The 14169-nt window shown below is 35.8% G+C and overlaps 1 protein-coding gene across 2 annotated transcripts in view; it reads right to left on the bottom strand.

Moving 5' to 3' along the window:
• Nucleotides 1-14169, bottom strand: part of Hr96 (Nuclear hormone receptor HR96) — a 32567-nt gene that overhangs the window by 2045 nt on the left and 16353 nt on the right. Inside the window, exons 4-6 of one of the 2 annotated variants that reach the window (XM_074174404.1) lie at nt 12835-13053; nt 10581-10790; nt 3704-4104 (exon numbers count right to left, since the gene is read on the bottom strand). In XM_074174404.1, coding sequence (XP_074030505.1) covers nt 3898-4104; nt 10581-10790; nt 12835-13053 — 636 coding nt within the window. In that variant the 3' untranslated portion in view covers nt 3704-3897. Of the gene's footprint in view, nt 1-3703; nt 4105-10580; nt 10791-12834; nt 13054-14169 lie in introns of those variants that run through there. The other variant, XM_074174409.1, reaches the window with a different exon arrangement.

The raw sequence follows: 14169 nt of genomic DNA, 5'->3' as shown, positions 1-14169 counted from the left end.
AGTTTTCCAGTCTGAATTGGCCCATCCTGGCTTCCCCCATTATCACAAAGTGTAAAGGAGGTACATGCAAGTCTTTGCACCTTGCGTAGTTTGTTGATAGCGGTCGCTTGCTTCATCTTTGGCCACCAGACCAGGTCACGGGTTTAACGACCATCATGTATAGCCAAAATACCATGTCTAGTTATTTCTTCACCTGGAAGTTTCAGAGGTCCGAGACCCTCCGTTTTAGTCCTCTTGGTGAATGCTACTGTGGTCGATTTGGATGGGCTTATGTTAAGCCCTTCTTCTTCGGTCCAACTTGTTATAATATTCAGGGTCTGCTGCATGCATCCCTTCACTACATTATTGTATTTACCCTGGACTAAGATAACAAAGTCGTCTGCATAGCCCAGTACTTTATACCAATTGTGGTCCAGGAGACATAATAGCTCGTCTATTACAAGGTTCCATAATAGAGGGGATAAACCCCCCCCTGAGGACAGCCCCTTGCTACCCGTGCCACGACTGTTTCTCCCATAATGGTTGTATATACCAATCTTCCCCTAAGCATGCAGTCTATCCACCTACAGCTTGTCTTGTCGATCCCTCTTCTCCTCGACGCCTGGATGATTGATTTTAGCGACGTATTGTCAAATGCGCCCTCAATGTCCAAGAAAGCAGCTAGAAGTACTTCCCTGTTCTTGTGAGTATGTTCTAATTTTTCTGTTACCCGACATAGAACCGTTTCTGTTGACATACCTGACCTGTATGCATATTGGTCCCGACGTAATGGTCTGATAGCCAGTGATACGTCCCTGATATGCCTGTCAAGTAGTTTTTCTAGCGTTTTCAATGCGAATGACATGAGACTAATTGGTCTCAAGGCCTTCGCCGAGTCCTGTCCGATTTTCCCAGGTTTCGGAATGAAGGTGACCCTGATCAGTCTCCAAATTTTTGGTATGTGTCTCAGTGCTAAAATTGCCTTGAGAATTACACACAATTTTTTGAAAAAAACTTCCGGTCCCTTTTGAAGCATTACTGGGTATATACCATCAGGTCCCGGCGAAATGAGTTTACAGCCCATTTAATTTTCTCCAGATCTATCACCTTCTTTGTCATTTGACAGTCCTACCTGGATGCCCTTCTGGCGGTCTCCAGTTCTGAATTCGCCCAGGACTCCGGTATTAGATTTGTAATTTCTGACCCGGGAAAGTGTACCCGCAAAAGGTATGGTTAATTATTCGAAACTGTATGAGGTGAATTCTTTATTGGCAAGGTATTTCAATAGCAAAATTGATCAAAGTTACTGTGGCAAACTTCCTATAATCAGAGAATAATGAATTGTTGTCCTGAAATATTTCAGTTTTTCTTCATTTTAATCAAATTTCAATTTGCAGTTCAACTGAGCGGATCATAAAAAATGCCTGTATTGAAGTTTTCCAATTTATATCTAAATAGTACGTTTTATCCAAAACAAGCACAAACACCGGTACTGCAACACTCTTCTCGACGCGCGTTTCCCCAACCAAGGTGGCGTTTTCATACTAAGTACTTCATCTCCTGATCGGATAATAAGCTGAATCCTGAAGACAGGCTGGAAATTGATGAAAAATAGTTTGGAGCTAACCAAGACTTTTCTTCCACCATCTCCAGAGAAATAGGTAAAACAATTTTTTGTAATTGCAAGAAAGGCTACATTAACAATTTTGGGTTGTTTTGTTCGCCACTCTTGCACGAATGCTGAATACAGCAGATGAAAATACCTGCGAAATAGATGAGAATGTTATAGCCTTCCTTAGAATAATCCACACAAATCGAGCAAGAAGAGGAAGAAATGAGCCATGAAAAAGAGAGTGTACAGTATTCTTACAGTATTCTTGGGAATGTGTGCATATAATTGGAAATACGACTTTCCTACAGTCGAAATCGCCGATAACTAGAGAACGGTGATTCCTAAGAAAAACGTATTTATACAATATTTGTACAGAATTTTACGATCTACAAACTTTCTCTGAGTCATTTTTCTGGTAGCTCTCACCATAGAAGAGATGAACGCAAAAAACAAAAATTAGTGGCTTTTGACCCGAATAAAAAACAATGCACACGTGGAATTGATTGGGACTTTTATAATGACGTATTTGAGGTCTGTATAAAAATTCAACTTGTTGAGAATTTGCAAACTTCATATTACGATTCTGTTAAAGAGATATTTGATCAAGAAGTACCTACTTTTCTCTGCTTTACAAAAATAATATAGACTTTGGAAAGTGGTTTGAAAGGGAGAATAAGTCCCAATAGTAATGACGTCAGTCATTTTTGAAACTTAGATTTTCTTTTGAAGTGGAAAAACTAATACTGATATACATATCACAACGCCGAAAAACAAAAATACACTCGAAATATGGGAGATGAAAATACTGAATCAAATTTTTGGATGGACGAAAGAAGAAGATAAATGGAGAACAACAAGTGGAAAACTTGAAATGTATGACAGCCCATCAATTACATCTATTATAAGACGACAAAGACTTCGTTGGCAGAGTCACTTTAAAAGATTACTAGAGGATTATGTACCTACTCCTCAGGTAGGTATGTAATCCTCTGGTAATAATGAATAATAATGAAATCAGAATAATTAGAAAACAGACGAAAAGAAAGACCAGGCACAAAATAAATAGAGGCTGATCAAAGAATGTAAACTCTCATGGCCAGAGTAACCATGTCGAAACTACTTTCCGGATATTTTGGCCGTTGTCTGCAAACTTTTATGTCTGACGTTGTTTGTGTACAATGGAGGACAGGTAGCCAGATTTTATTATTGTTAACTGCCTCTTCCTTTCTGTTTAAATTATCCCTGTGTTACTGTATCTTCGAATGAGAGTGCCTTCTTTAAGAGCATGTTCGGCTACAGCTGATTTGTCGGTTCTTCCAAGGCGACAATTTCTTTCATGTTCAGAGAGACAGGTATCTATACTTTTATTCGTGGTTTCAATGTGAACCAACCCGCAGCTACGAGGTATAACCCCGGTGAAGCTGAAGGCTCTCTGGGGTCTATCAAAGAAAGTCTAAGGTCAGCTAAGGACCCGCAACACCCAGGTGTACCGGGTTCCTTGTAGCTGTGAGTCGGTCTACATTGGAACCACGAAAAGAAATATAGGTACCCGTCTCTTTGAACAAAAAGAAGTTATCACCTAGGACGAACCGACAAATCAGCTGTAGCCGAACATATTCTCAAAGAAGACACATTATTTCATTTAAAAATACATTAATACTCGATAAAACTCAAAATTACTATCCAAGAATATATAGTATAGAGAGGCAATATAACAGGAATAATTTCGAAAGAAAGAGGCAAAACATCAATAAAATCTGGCTACCTGTCACAAAATCATTTAATCTAATTAAGAGAAACGAAGTCACACCCACCTATGATAAAATAAAACCGGAGACAAATTCCCGCATTGTAGTTTCTGCTTTGTAATTAGCTTTGACACAACTATAGAGAGGCTGTTAGAACAGATTTACAACAGGTATAGAGGACTGGGCTGGGAATAGAGAAACGAATGGAGAATAATTGGAATCAAGGGACGTAGTTATGGTTTATATGAAGATTTGGGTTTTTATTTGCGGTGTTGAATATTATACACAATAGGTCGATAGTAAAACTTTTGATGGAAAAAAAACTAACCTGTTACCTAAACTAGAAGATAATAAATGAAATCAATTCAAAAAAACCAAAAAGAAAATATATTACATATTACTACACAGGCAAGTTATCTGAAAAAAAAAGTATGTTGTCAAGATTGCGGAAAGCGATCCTGTGATCCTGGAAAACATAAAGATGTGCTCCTGGATGAGTCGTCTAAAATTGTGGTGAAGCTTTTCTGAAACTGGCCTCAGTATAACCTCCAAAATGAGTCATCTGAAAGAATTCTTCATATCGAATATTTCTATAAGTAACGGTTCCACTTGTGCAGTATCCACATTCAAATACACATTCACCAGTTCCTCACTGACTGTATGCAGGTTTCTCAACTGCTGGATGAGTTTTAAAAAAGACGATTTCGCCTCACAACCTGGATATATACTCTCGAGGTATCTCTTCAAGAGGTAGAAATAAGAGTTCTGGAAAAGAGGAAGATTTCTTGATATTCTGGATTAATAAATTAATTGCTTATAGTATTAACATATTATAGAAATAGAATAGGAAGCATGTGCAAGATTATTTAGGCTGGCCTTAGTAGAATTACTGAATGCGAAGGTTCTAAGGTAATTGTTAGTGAAGAAGCGGGAAGTGTTACTCATGCACATATAGAAAATTTACTTGCCTTCAGTTAGATTGTTTCCAAAACATATTCCATTATTTCAAGACAAGGATTTGTCAATTATAAGACTTGTTTATTGCGTAATACAAAAAATTCAACTCTTCTGGAATCTTTGAATCATTTCCTAATTTTATTGAAAAAAAATTATTGCTCTGAGAGAAAACTATCAACAAAAATATGTTTTAAAATTTTATAACATGCTGAAACAATGAAAAAATAATGGTAGAATGGGATAAACAGGGTTTTTCACGACTAGTTTTATTAGAAGTATACCGGGTGTCAACGAATCTATTAGACAAGTCATAATTTCTAGACTATTAGGAGAATTGAAATGAAATTTGGTATAGTTGAATGGTATGTGGAGAGGAATGTTTTCACATATTTTTCACTTTCCGGTCACTTCCGGTTTCAGCGGAAATGGCTCCGGTTCTGAATTTTTAAATGGAACACCCTGTATATTGTAACATTTTTGGATTTCTGAGACAATTCTGGATCAAAAACTGACATTTCCGGAAGTTTTTCAGCCTACTTGATTTTTTCAGAGTCACTTTTAAAATTGCATCTAGGTGGCCATGATCGGACGTAAACTAATCTATGGACCTCAGGTGATATCAGAAAATTGCAATAGCGGAGTTTTAGTGACTAGTGTGTTGAATATGAATGAGACAAGTTTACAAAATAACATTTTCGTGTCTAACTATTATTTTTTAAATGGCGACCATTTTTTGACAAGCAATTTCCGAAAAAAGGATTTTTTGACGAATCTAACGTTACTAATTTATTTGCGATTGGATCAACAAATTTAACAAATTTAACTAATAATTTCAGCGATGCACTTAGATTTTTTGCAATATCCTAAGTTCTTGAAAATTCCACTATAGCAAATTTTCAAAGTGCATCCCTCCTTGTTCAAGACACATTTCAGCTCGTTCAATTGTTTCTCTCAACACGTTTTGTAACATTTGAGGCGATATACTTCTAAAAGCCTGTTGAATCCTTCCTTCTAAGATTTTGAGAGTGGCTGGGGCTGTTGCATAGTAGACCCTTTCTTTTACATATCCCCAAATGAAGAAATCTAACACAGTCAGATCAGGTGAGCGGGCAGGCCACCGTACTGGACCGTTGGTTGCAATAACTCTATTATTAAAATGCTCTATTAAAAAATCAAGTACGTCTCTGCTATTATGGGGTGGTGCTCCATCTTGCTGGAAGTAAATTTGCCGTAAAACTTCTAAAGGCATATCATTAAGATGATCCTCGATTTCATTTTGAAGAAAACCCAAGTATCTAACCCCTGTTAACTGACCTTGAAACAATATTGGACCAATTATTCTGTTTCCAACGATACCAGCCCAGACATTGACGCCAAACCTTTCTTGAAAATTGCCCTCTCTCATTGCATGTTGATTTTGTTGGGCCCAGTACCGACAATTCTGCTTATTAAACATGCCATTATTTGTAAACCGTGATTCGTCGGAAAATAGAATGAAGTTGATAAAATTTGGGTTAACTCTATGATTTTGAAGCAACCAATCACAAAATACTACTCTTCTATTGCCGTCGTCAGCATACAAATGTTGATGTAACTGATATTTAAATGCTCGATATCCGTGCTTTTTCAGTATTTTTCTTGCTGATTCGTGACTTATCTGCATTTCTCTACTAATTTCTCTTAAAGAAACCGTTTTGTCAACTTCTACCATAGCAAGAACGTTAATCTCAGTCTCCTCATTTATGACAAACCTCTCGATTTCCCTCTTGCCTAAAACGACTGTCAACATAGGGAAAATACTGGTGAGATGGGTGTTGCCGATTGGGATATCTCTGAGCATACAACTCAGCAGCTTTCCTTGAATTTCTGTGGCATTCTCCAAACAATAACAACATATCCACTTTTTCACTTTGAGTATACTGTATTTCGACGAAAAATTAAACTAAAATTAACGAAAATCAAGAGAAACTTCTACTTTCTGCTCATAAAGCTTATGTCACTGTCATAACCTAGGTGAGCGTTTTGTTCTCCAAAGTGGACTTGATGGAAATAACCGCAAAATATTATGCATCATTCCTATCCATGGCACCCTTGACAAAAGTAAATGAATTTGTATCGAGTATTTTCCTCAGTAATATTTAATTTATGTTCTTATTTGTAATCCAATCGCAAATAAATTAGTATCGTTAGATTTGTCAAAAAATCCTTTTTTCGGAAAGTGCTTGTCAAAAAATGGTCGCCATTTGAAAAATAATAGTTAGACACGAAAATGTTATTTTGTAAACTTGTCTCATTCATATTCAACACACTAGTCACTAAAACTCCGCTATTGCAATTTTCTGATATCACCTGAGGTCCATAGATTAGTTTACGTCCGATCATGGCCACCTAGATGCAATTTTAAAAGTGACTCTGAAAAAATCAAGTAGGCTGAAAAACTTCCGGAAATGTCAGTTTCTGATCCAGAATTGTCTCAGAAATCCAAAAATGTTACAATATACAGGGTGTTCCATTTAAAAATTCAGAACCCGAGCCGTTTCCGCTGAAACCGGAAGTGACCGGAAAGTGAAAAATATGTGAAAACTCTCCTCTCCACATACCATTCATCTGTACCAAATCTCGTTTTGATACACCTAATAGTCTAGAAGTTATGACTTGTCTAATAGATTCGTTGACACCCGGTATAAAGAATCAAATAGAATATTTTGTTAACTTATACAGTGTCAGTCCTAAAGTATCCCAATAGACAACATCTTGTATGCAACGTTTTTTTGAAAATCCTTTAATTAAAATATCACACCACGGTGCAATTTCTAAGAATAAAATAATTTTCAGTTTTTTTTTTCTTAACATCGACACTTACTCAAAATTATACAGTATTGTAACAAGAGCTTAATATTCAATGCTATCAATTCAAATGAATATGAGCAAAACAAATATCCTGATACTGTTTGTGATTTCGGGCTTTTAGACCGTCGTCTGTTAGAATTTCTTCCTAACGTTAAGCCGGCGGGAATAGTTAGCATTTTCAGAGATCTTTGGGATACGCTGGCATACTGGACGCAGGCTATAAGAGAGACACAGGCCAGAGAGAAAATGGAGTCACAGTATACCTATATACAGTAGTTCGACTTAGCGTCAGTCCCTTTGATGTTGTGTCCAAGAGTTTCAGTTTTTACAATGCTGACGTATTTGACACTAATAACATTTCTCCCTACTACAATCTCAACCAAAGCATCTAAACACTGCTCAACATAACAACTATTCATATAAACTGCTCAAAAAATACAGTCGATGAAAACCATGTTGGGCACCTGAGAAAATTGTACAAATTTTGCATTTGTGTAATATTCAAGTAACCCAGATCATTTGGACAATGATGAACTATGTTTCAAGTAGATTTTAAAAATTCATGGGATAGGCAGATGTTCATATTCGGATGTGACAAAATATATTTTCATTTCAACAAGAAAAAAGACAAGATGAAGAACGAGTTTTGTTATTCATGAACCATGGTATGAATTCATGCGAAATTGCTCTGTAGTGATTTTTGGGGCCAATACTAGCATATTCATTTATTGATTTGAGAATTCAAGATGGGGGACGAGTTTGCCGATTCGATTATATCAAGGGCCAATTATTAAAAATATTCCTAATCGAATTCATCACTCAAGTTTAAGAATCTGTAGTAGAGCCTATTCTTTTTGAATTATGTAGTACTATTTAGGACTTGAAGAAGTAAAAAAGTAATTGTGTAGTGTTCAATCCTACAAAAATTCAGTAGGTTGGGTGAAACCCATGAAATTCGACAACTATGGAAGGGTTGCGTTCCTGTCTTGAACTCGTCGTTTGCGCAGACCTGAGACTGCAACTCCTGGGTCTGCGTGTAGAAAATTCAAACCAAAAATCACCCAAAGTGGGATTACTCTATATAAGTATACTGTGCCTCAGTGTACCTCAACCTTAGAAGTGATAACACAGACCTCTGAAGATGCTAACCACTCGCGCTGGCCAAACGTCAGGAAGATATACAAACGACGGTCTAAGAAGATGACAGAACACAAGCACTACATCAAACTGTCTGTGACAACTTGAAATACGTGACGACAGTTAAATTTTTAATCTTTGATTGAAAATCGCCAAATCAATGAAAGGTTCAAACTTTTCATCCCGTATTGAGAAAAAATCGTATACGCACCACGGGTTAAAAGTACGGCATCCTCGCCCACATTCAGCTCGGGTGATAAAGTTTCGCAGACGAGAGTGGCGTACTTTCCTTCTTAGGTACGTAATATACTATTCTTCTTGAAAATATGGTACTGGGTTGTTTCAGAAGATTACTTCTTTGAACTGTGATATCCCAGTGAGAATTATTCAATTTGATCAAAATAAGCGTCATTCACATCAATGCATTTTTGTCGATTGATTTCGTCAGCAAAAAATTGCGTGTTCGGGATTAGATGAAGTCGATGAAGACCGTTTTTGCCTGGTCCTGATTGGCGAAGGTTCTACCGATGAGAAAGTTATCGAAGCCTGCAAACGAGAGGTATGGAGAGTATGGTGGATGAGGCAGAACTTCGACGCTCAATTCGTTAAATTTTTGAGCAGTGATTTGTGAAACGTACTGACGTTCATTGTCGTGCAGCAGGATCGGACCTCTTCTGTTGACCATTTTCGGCTGCTGCTGACGCAATTTTTGGTACATTTCGTCGATTTCCTCACAATAGGACTTCTGGTTGTGCAAAAGCAAAGAAGAATAAACCACGAAAGTTACAATTTCTGTCGATCGTTCAAATTGTGGGGCACCCACTTTATGAACGTTTCGACCTTTTCAATAAGTTTAAAACAATCAAAAACCGCATGGGAGCTGACGCCCAGTTCTTCCGCCATCCCACACACCGTATGTGATGGGTGAGTCTCCACAAGGGTTCTCAAATCCCCATTCTATATTTCTGTAGGCCACGAAGATGAGCCACTTCGGGGCCAAATGCCTGGTTAATTTTTCCGGTTGTTTCAGCAGCGCTTTGGTTCAATTTGAATTCGTAAAGAAAAATTGGCCGAAAATCGCTCAATGACATCATATAGCATTAAGCTGAAGAGAGGCAAAACACTAAAATTTGGGAAAAAAACGAAAAACATCAATATATAGAGTACAAAATTCTCTATCGATCAGTAAATACCACGACACAGTAGGATAAATATTTATTGAGATATGGAGCTACAAAAACACATGACATTAAAACGAAACAACCTAAAATATATCTGTAAATCATTAAAATTAATATAAAACTGCTAACTACTCAGAAAAGCCGATCTGATTTTGGTAAATAAAAAAATTTTGGATAGAGAATTGAAATACCGATCAAACAAGTTATCACAAGACCCCCCTTTCTATTTGAAAAATAATTTGGTAGCATTCTCTCGGCGACGAGTGATGCAATACAAAAAGTACTAAATTTTGTTCGACCTTGTATCTTGTTTCATTCAAAACGTCCGCACTGTGTACCTAGAATATTCATAAGTTATCTTTAGAGAATATTCATGAGATATCATTCGTTAGTTAAGAAAGCTATGTTAGTTAGGGAAGCTATAGACTATGCTGTAGACGACCCCTCCTGATATAGAAGGCCCCGACACTCTGTCGAATGAGGCCCTCATGTCCCCTGTTAATGGATGAATAGATTTTTCATCCTTCCCACCCCAGCCAGGTGGGGGTACCAAGGGCGGTACTGATGTCTAAGGACTTCATGCCGCCAAAAGTCCCTCAGTCATGAACCCATTTGTCCTTATTCAACAAAAATCAGCTAAAAGGGTGAGGGAGCTGGGCTCCAACCTGAATGAATTGAAGACGCTTGGTCAGATATCATTCGCAGATATCCTATCCTATTTGAAGTTTATATTGTGAGAGTAGAAGTTAATTTAGCGTTCCACTGTGTTTTCATCCACAAACATTAAAAAGTTATCTTTAGCAGACAACCGTGAATATAAACAAGTGAACTTCATGATACTTCAGTACAACGAAGTAAGAAGAATTTTAACAAAAAATTAAAGGAATCTGATGAAATACTAAAATAAAAAAACAAACACACAATTCATAGATTATTTGAGAGTAGAAAGTCTACAGTGACAGGCACATCTTCATGTTCACTAAGAAACGTCCATTTTATGTCCATGAATTTTCCAATCCGAATTAGATATGCACTGGGTAACCATAGAATATACGGTGTAATTTATAGTATCATGAACAAATATGCTATAACAAAGTTATTCAAAATCTACCCTACCTGTTCCAATTTAACAACATCCTGGTGCACCACTTTTGGCCTCTCGGGTGTAAAAAGAATAATTGCACACATGATCAAGATTATGTTTTCATCCGATCTCCATTTTGGAAGGAATGTCTTGATGAAATGTTCGTGTTCTTGGTATATATTCCCTTTGGCCAATTTCAAAATGTCCACGTTAACATTGAAATCCTCTGTGGTGTGAGGTATCTATGAAATATATGAAATATATTATATATATATAGAATACAAAATATAATTTCAAAAATGTACGTTATGAAAATTTACATGACGAGTTAATGATTAAGTGATATAGTTTCTCATTGAAAAATCTTGAACTACTTTCAACATTACAACACGGTCAAGTTAGTCCAAAAATAAGGTTAAGGTCTCCATCAATCTCACATCTGCAAAAAATTATTAAATGTCAAAGTCGCAAATTTGGGTTTTTGCGTTTTTCGGTTAAACAGTTAGTTTGATCATGAAAATAGTCAAACAAAAATTGTAGAAAAATTGTCTATGCGCTTTTTCTTGAGATTCGCCGTTTCTGAAATACACTGATTCAAATGTTGTGTTCTTCATAATATGCATAAGTACACCGCGTACATTGATCACTGGAGCTAAAATATGTTTTTAACCCACTCCCCCATTTTATACATCAGTGTTACCACTATTTCATATAATGATGTTGAAAAAGATTATAAAACATCAAAAGCATTACTTTATCAATTCAATAAAAAAACTAAGGGAATATGAAAAATGATGTCCTTCTGCAAATATATTTTAATATCGTTTATAATTTCAAAGGAGTTAATGAGAGCTGAACTTATAGGGGATTGGAAAGGTCACTCAAACTGTGTTGAAGAAATATTTCCTTGTTTTGATTCATTTATTTTTCAAAGCCTGGGAAAGCTCCAAATCTTCCAAAAGTTTATCTGCTTTGCAAAGTGACAAACTTATGATTATTTTACTCTCAATGACAGAAATACAATGATACAACCTCAGCATTTTTCAGAAGTAAAAACAAAAGTGTCCAGAATATGCAAAACAAGACCTAGTTCATTGAGTTGGAGTTCATAAAAATGGCATCAATACTCCACAAGTCGTAATCACCAATGGAATTCACTTTCTTCTTTGTATCTATTGAGCTTCAAAGAAATTATCTGCTTTGATAAGTTTTGATACAAATGAAAATACTTGGAACAAAAAACGAGAGCAATTAGCTTGTCCAACCTCTGTTTCTATTCATCATCTTTTTTGGTTATATCATCAAGTTCAACTGTGGTTTGGTAATCAACTAGACCCAAAAGTCTAGGGTAGGAAGTTAACTGACAAAACTTTGAAACTAATCCAGATTTTACTCATGTCAGGAACTGAAAAACTCATCATCAAAATTTATTGCGATTGTGATTGTAATGATAAAAGTGTATGCAAAAAGTTGAAATGTTTTGTTCATCGGCTCGGGAGTAGAGGGTCGTATGATCCCAACAAGGAGACATCTGATGCATAGCTGTTGAAAATTTCACTTGCACTCAGCAGGAAGAAGAAGAGGGAGCAAAAGTATTGGATTCACACTGTTTCATCATTTCCAACAGTATCATCACTCATTATTAAATAGTATTGAATTGAACAGGATCACAATAGATCGTGAAATAGGTATACCAGAGAAACCACGTTGAAAAAAAAAACGTGCCAAGTATACTACTTCACAGGTAGCGACGAAACATGTGATAGAACACAACTTTTTCAACATTGTGAATCGTTATATCTCAAAAACGGCATAGGGACAATTTTTCTTGATAATTGCATGATCTACAATTTATGTATGACTTACCATTTGTCTGAAAACGCGAAAAATCATATTTGCGAACAGTGACCTTGAATAATATTTTTTGCAGATCTGGGATCCATGGAGACTTTTCACATTTCATTTACAAGGGTGTTCCAAATATTCGGATCAGTTTTTAGCTTTTTTGTAGCCTTGCATGTCCAACTTGACCAGGCTATTATTTGGAAGATGAACTTAGTATTCAAGTATCGACAACGTGAATGTGTTACATTTAATTGCAACAATTAAGTATGATTTAGAAGGTGAGTTATAATGAAGATATTATGAAAATTTTATGAAAGTGTTCTTAGTTTGACTTTTGAATGTCCCTCACCTATTCAATATTTTCAATACAGAGGAAGTGACAAAACCTGTTCAAAATATTTCATTTTGAAAATAATTGGTTTATATCAACTAATAATTTACCTGCCAAGTTCTCTTTTTGGAGTCATAGTTCATGGCACTCCTGAGCAACATAATTTCTGTACATCCACCTTTTAGCAGAGCAACTTGGTCCTCTTGGCACATATTTTTGAAAGCATTAATTTTTTTAGCCATTTTTATCAGTCTTTTTATGCAAATTGCGGTAAGATTGATAACGTCCGTCAGGGTCGGATCTGTTTCCACCTTCAGATTTGTATCTCCCTATTGGAAAATAATATTACTAGTGAAATCTTCTCAAAGAATTTTTGAAGGAAGATTTCATTAGATTCTTAAAAATATTTTTTTACTGGTAGATAAATGAATCTAAACATATGAAAATTTGGAATTTTCATTATCAGTTTTTCCTTATCTTGTGGTATTGTAGAACCGGGACACCCATGGTTTCTCTTCTATTGTCTATATATGTATTATTGTTTTTCGGGTTTCAATCCGTGTTCAGTGTTTTTGGTCCTCACTGGGATTGTTTTCACGACGTTTCGGAAAAATCTCATTTGCCATCTACTGTTGATATTTAAGAGTTCGGAACTACTAATAATAATAATATTTATTTTTCCGCAAGACATATAAATATATAGGAATGGTCAGTGTATAAAGCAAGAGCACTAAAACAGAGTAGTCATTCAAGAATAAAGACATATAAAAGTCAACATAAAAATACATATACACACATACACTTACACGTATATACATATATGATATAACTAGCCATTAAAATATTTTTCCAACGAGTAGAAACATTTTTCAGTCAGGGATTGTTTGAGGGAGCTACTGAATTTTTTTAATTATTTGACTTCTTTTATATTTTTGGGTAAATGATTGTGAACAGACCGACCCGTATATTTACGGAGTGAAAATCTCCCATCAAAACAATAATATTTGTCCATTTTTAAAAATACAGACGGATAATTCATAAATATAGACAGATATGAGGGTCAAAATTTTTAAATGTTTAAAAAGGTACCTACAGGAATGTGTACTAGGAACTCTAGCTGTTATTCTTACTATTCGTTTTTGTATAGAAAAAACATTTTTTGCCAAAATGGAATTTCCCCACAAACATATTCCATACCTAATTCGTGACACATGTGCATGGTATAGAGCCACTAGCTGAGGTATTTCCAGTATATGTTTGAGATCCCTGAACATGAAACATACAGAATTCAATAGTTTCATTAAGTTTGTACAGTGACGTTTTCAGCTTACATTTTCATCAACAAAGAGCCCAAGAAAATTGGTTTCATCTGTACTGTCAATGGATACATCAACACTCATCTTGATTTTGAGAGGATCGTATTTTCTTTGATAGTTATGAAATCG

Source organism: Leptinotarsa decemlineata, unplaced genomic scaffold (genome assembly GCF_025532065.1).
Source record: "Leptinotarsa decemlineata unplaced genomic scaffold, Ldec_3_MD MMD2_P_RNA_scaffold_12, whole genome shotgun sequence".
Classification (NCBI taxonomy): Eukaryota; Metazoa; Arthropoda; class Insecta; order Coleoptera; family Chrysomelidae; genus Leptinotarsa; species Leptinotarsa decemlineata.
The sequence above is the reverse complement of the archived record's forward strand: the minus strand, read 5'-3'. Positions and strand labels throughout refer to the sequence as shown.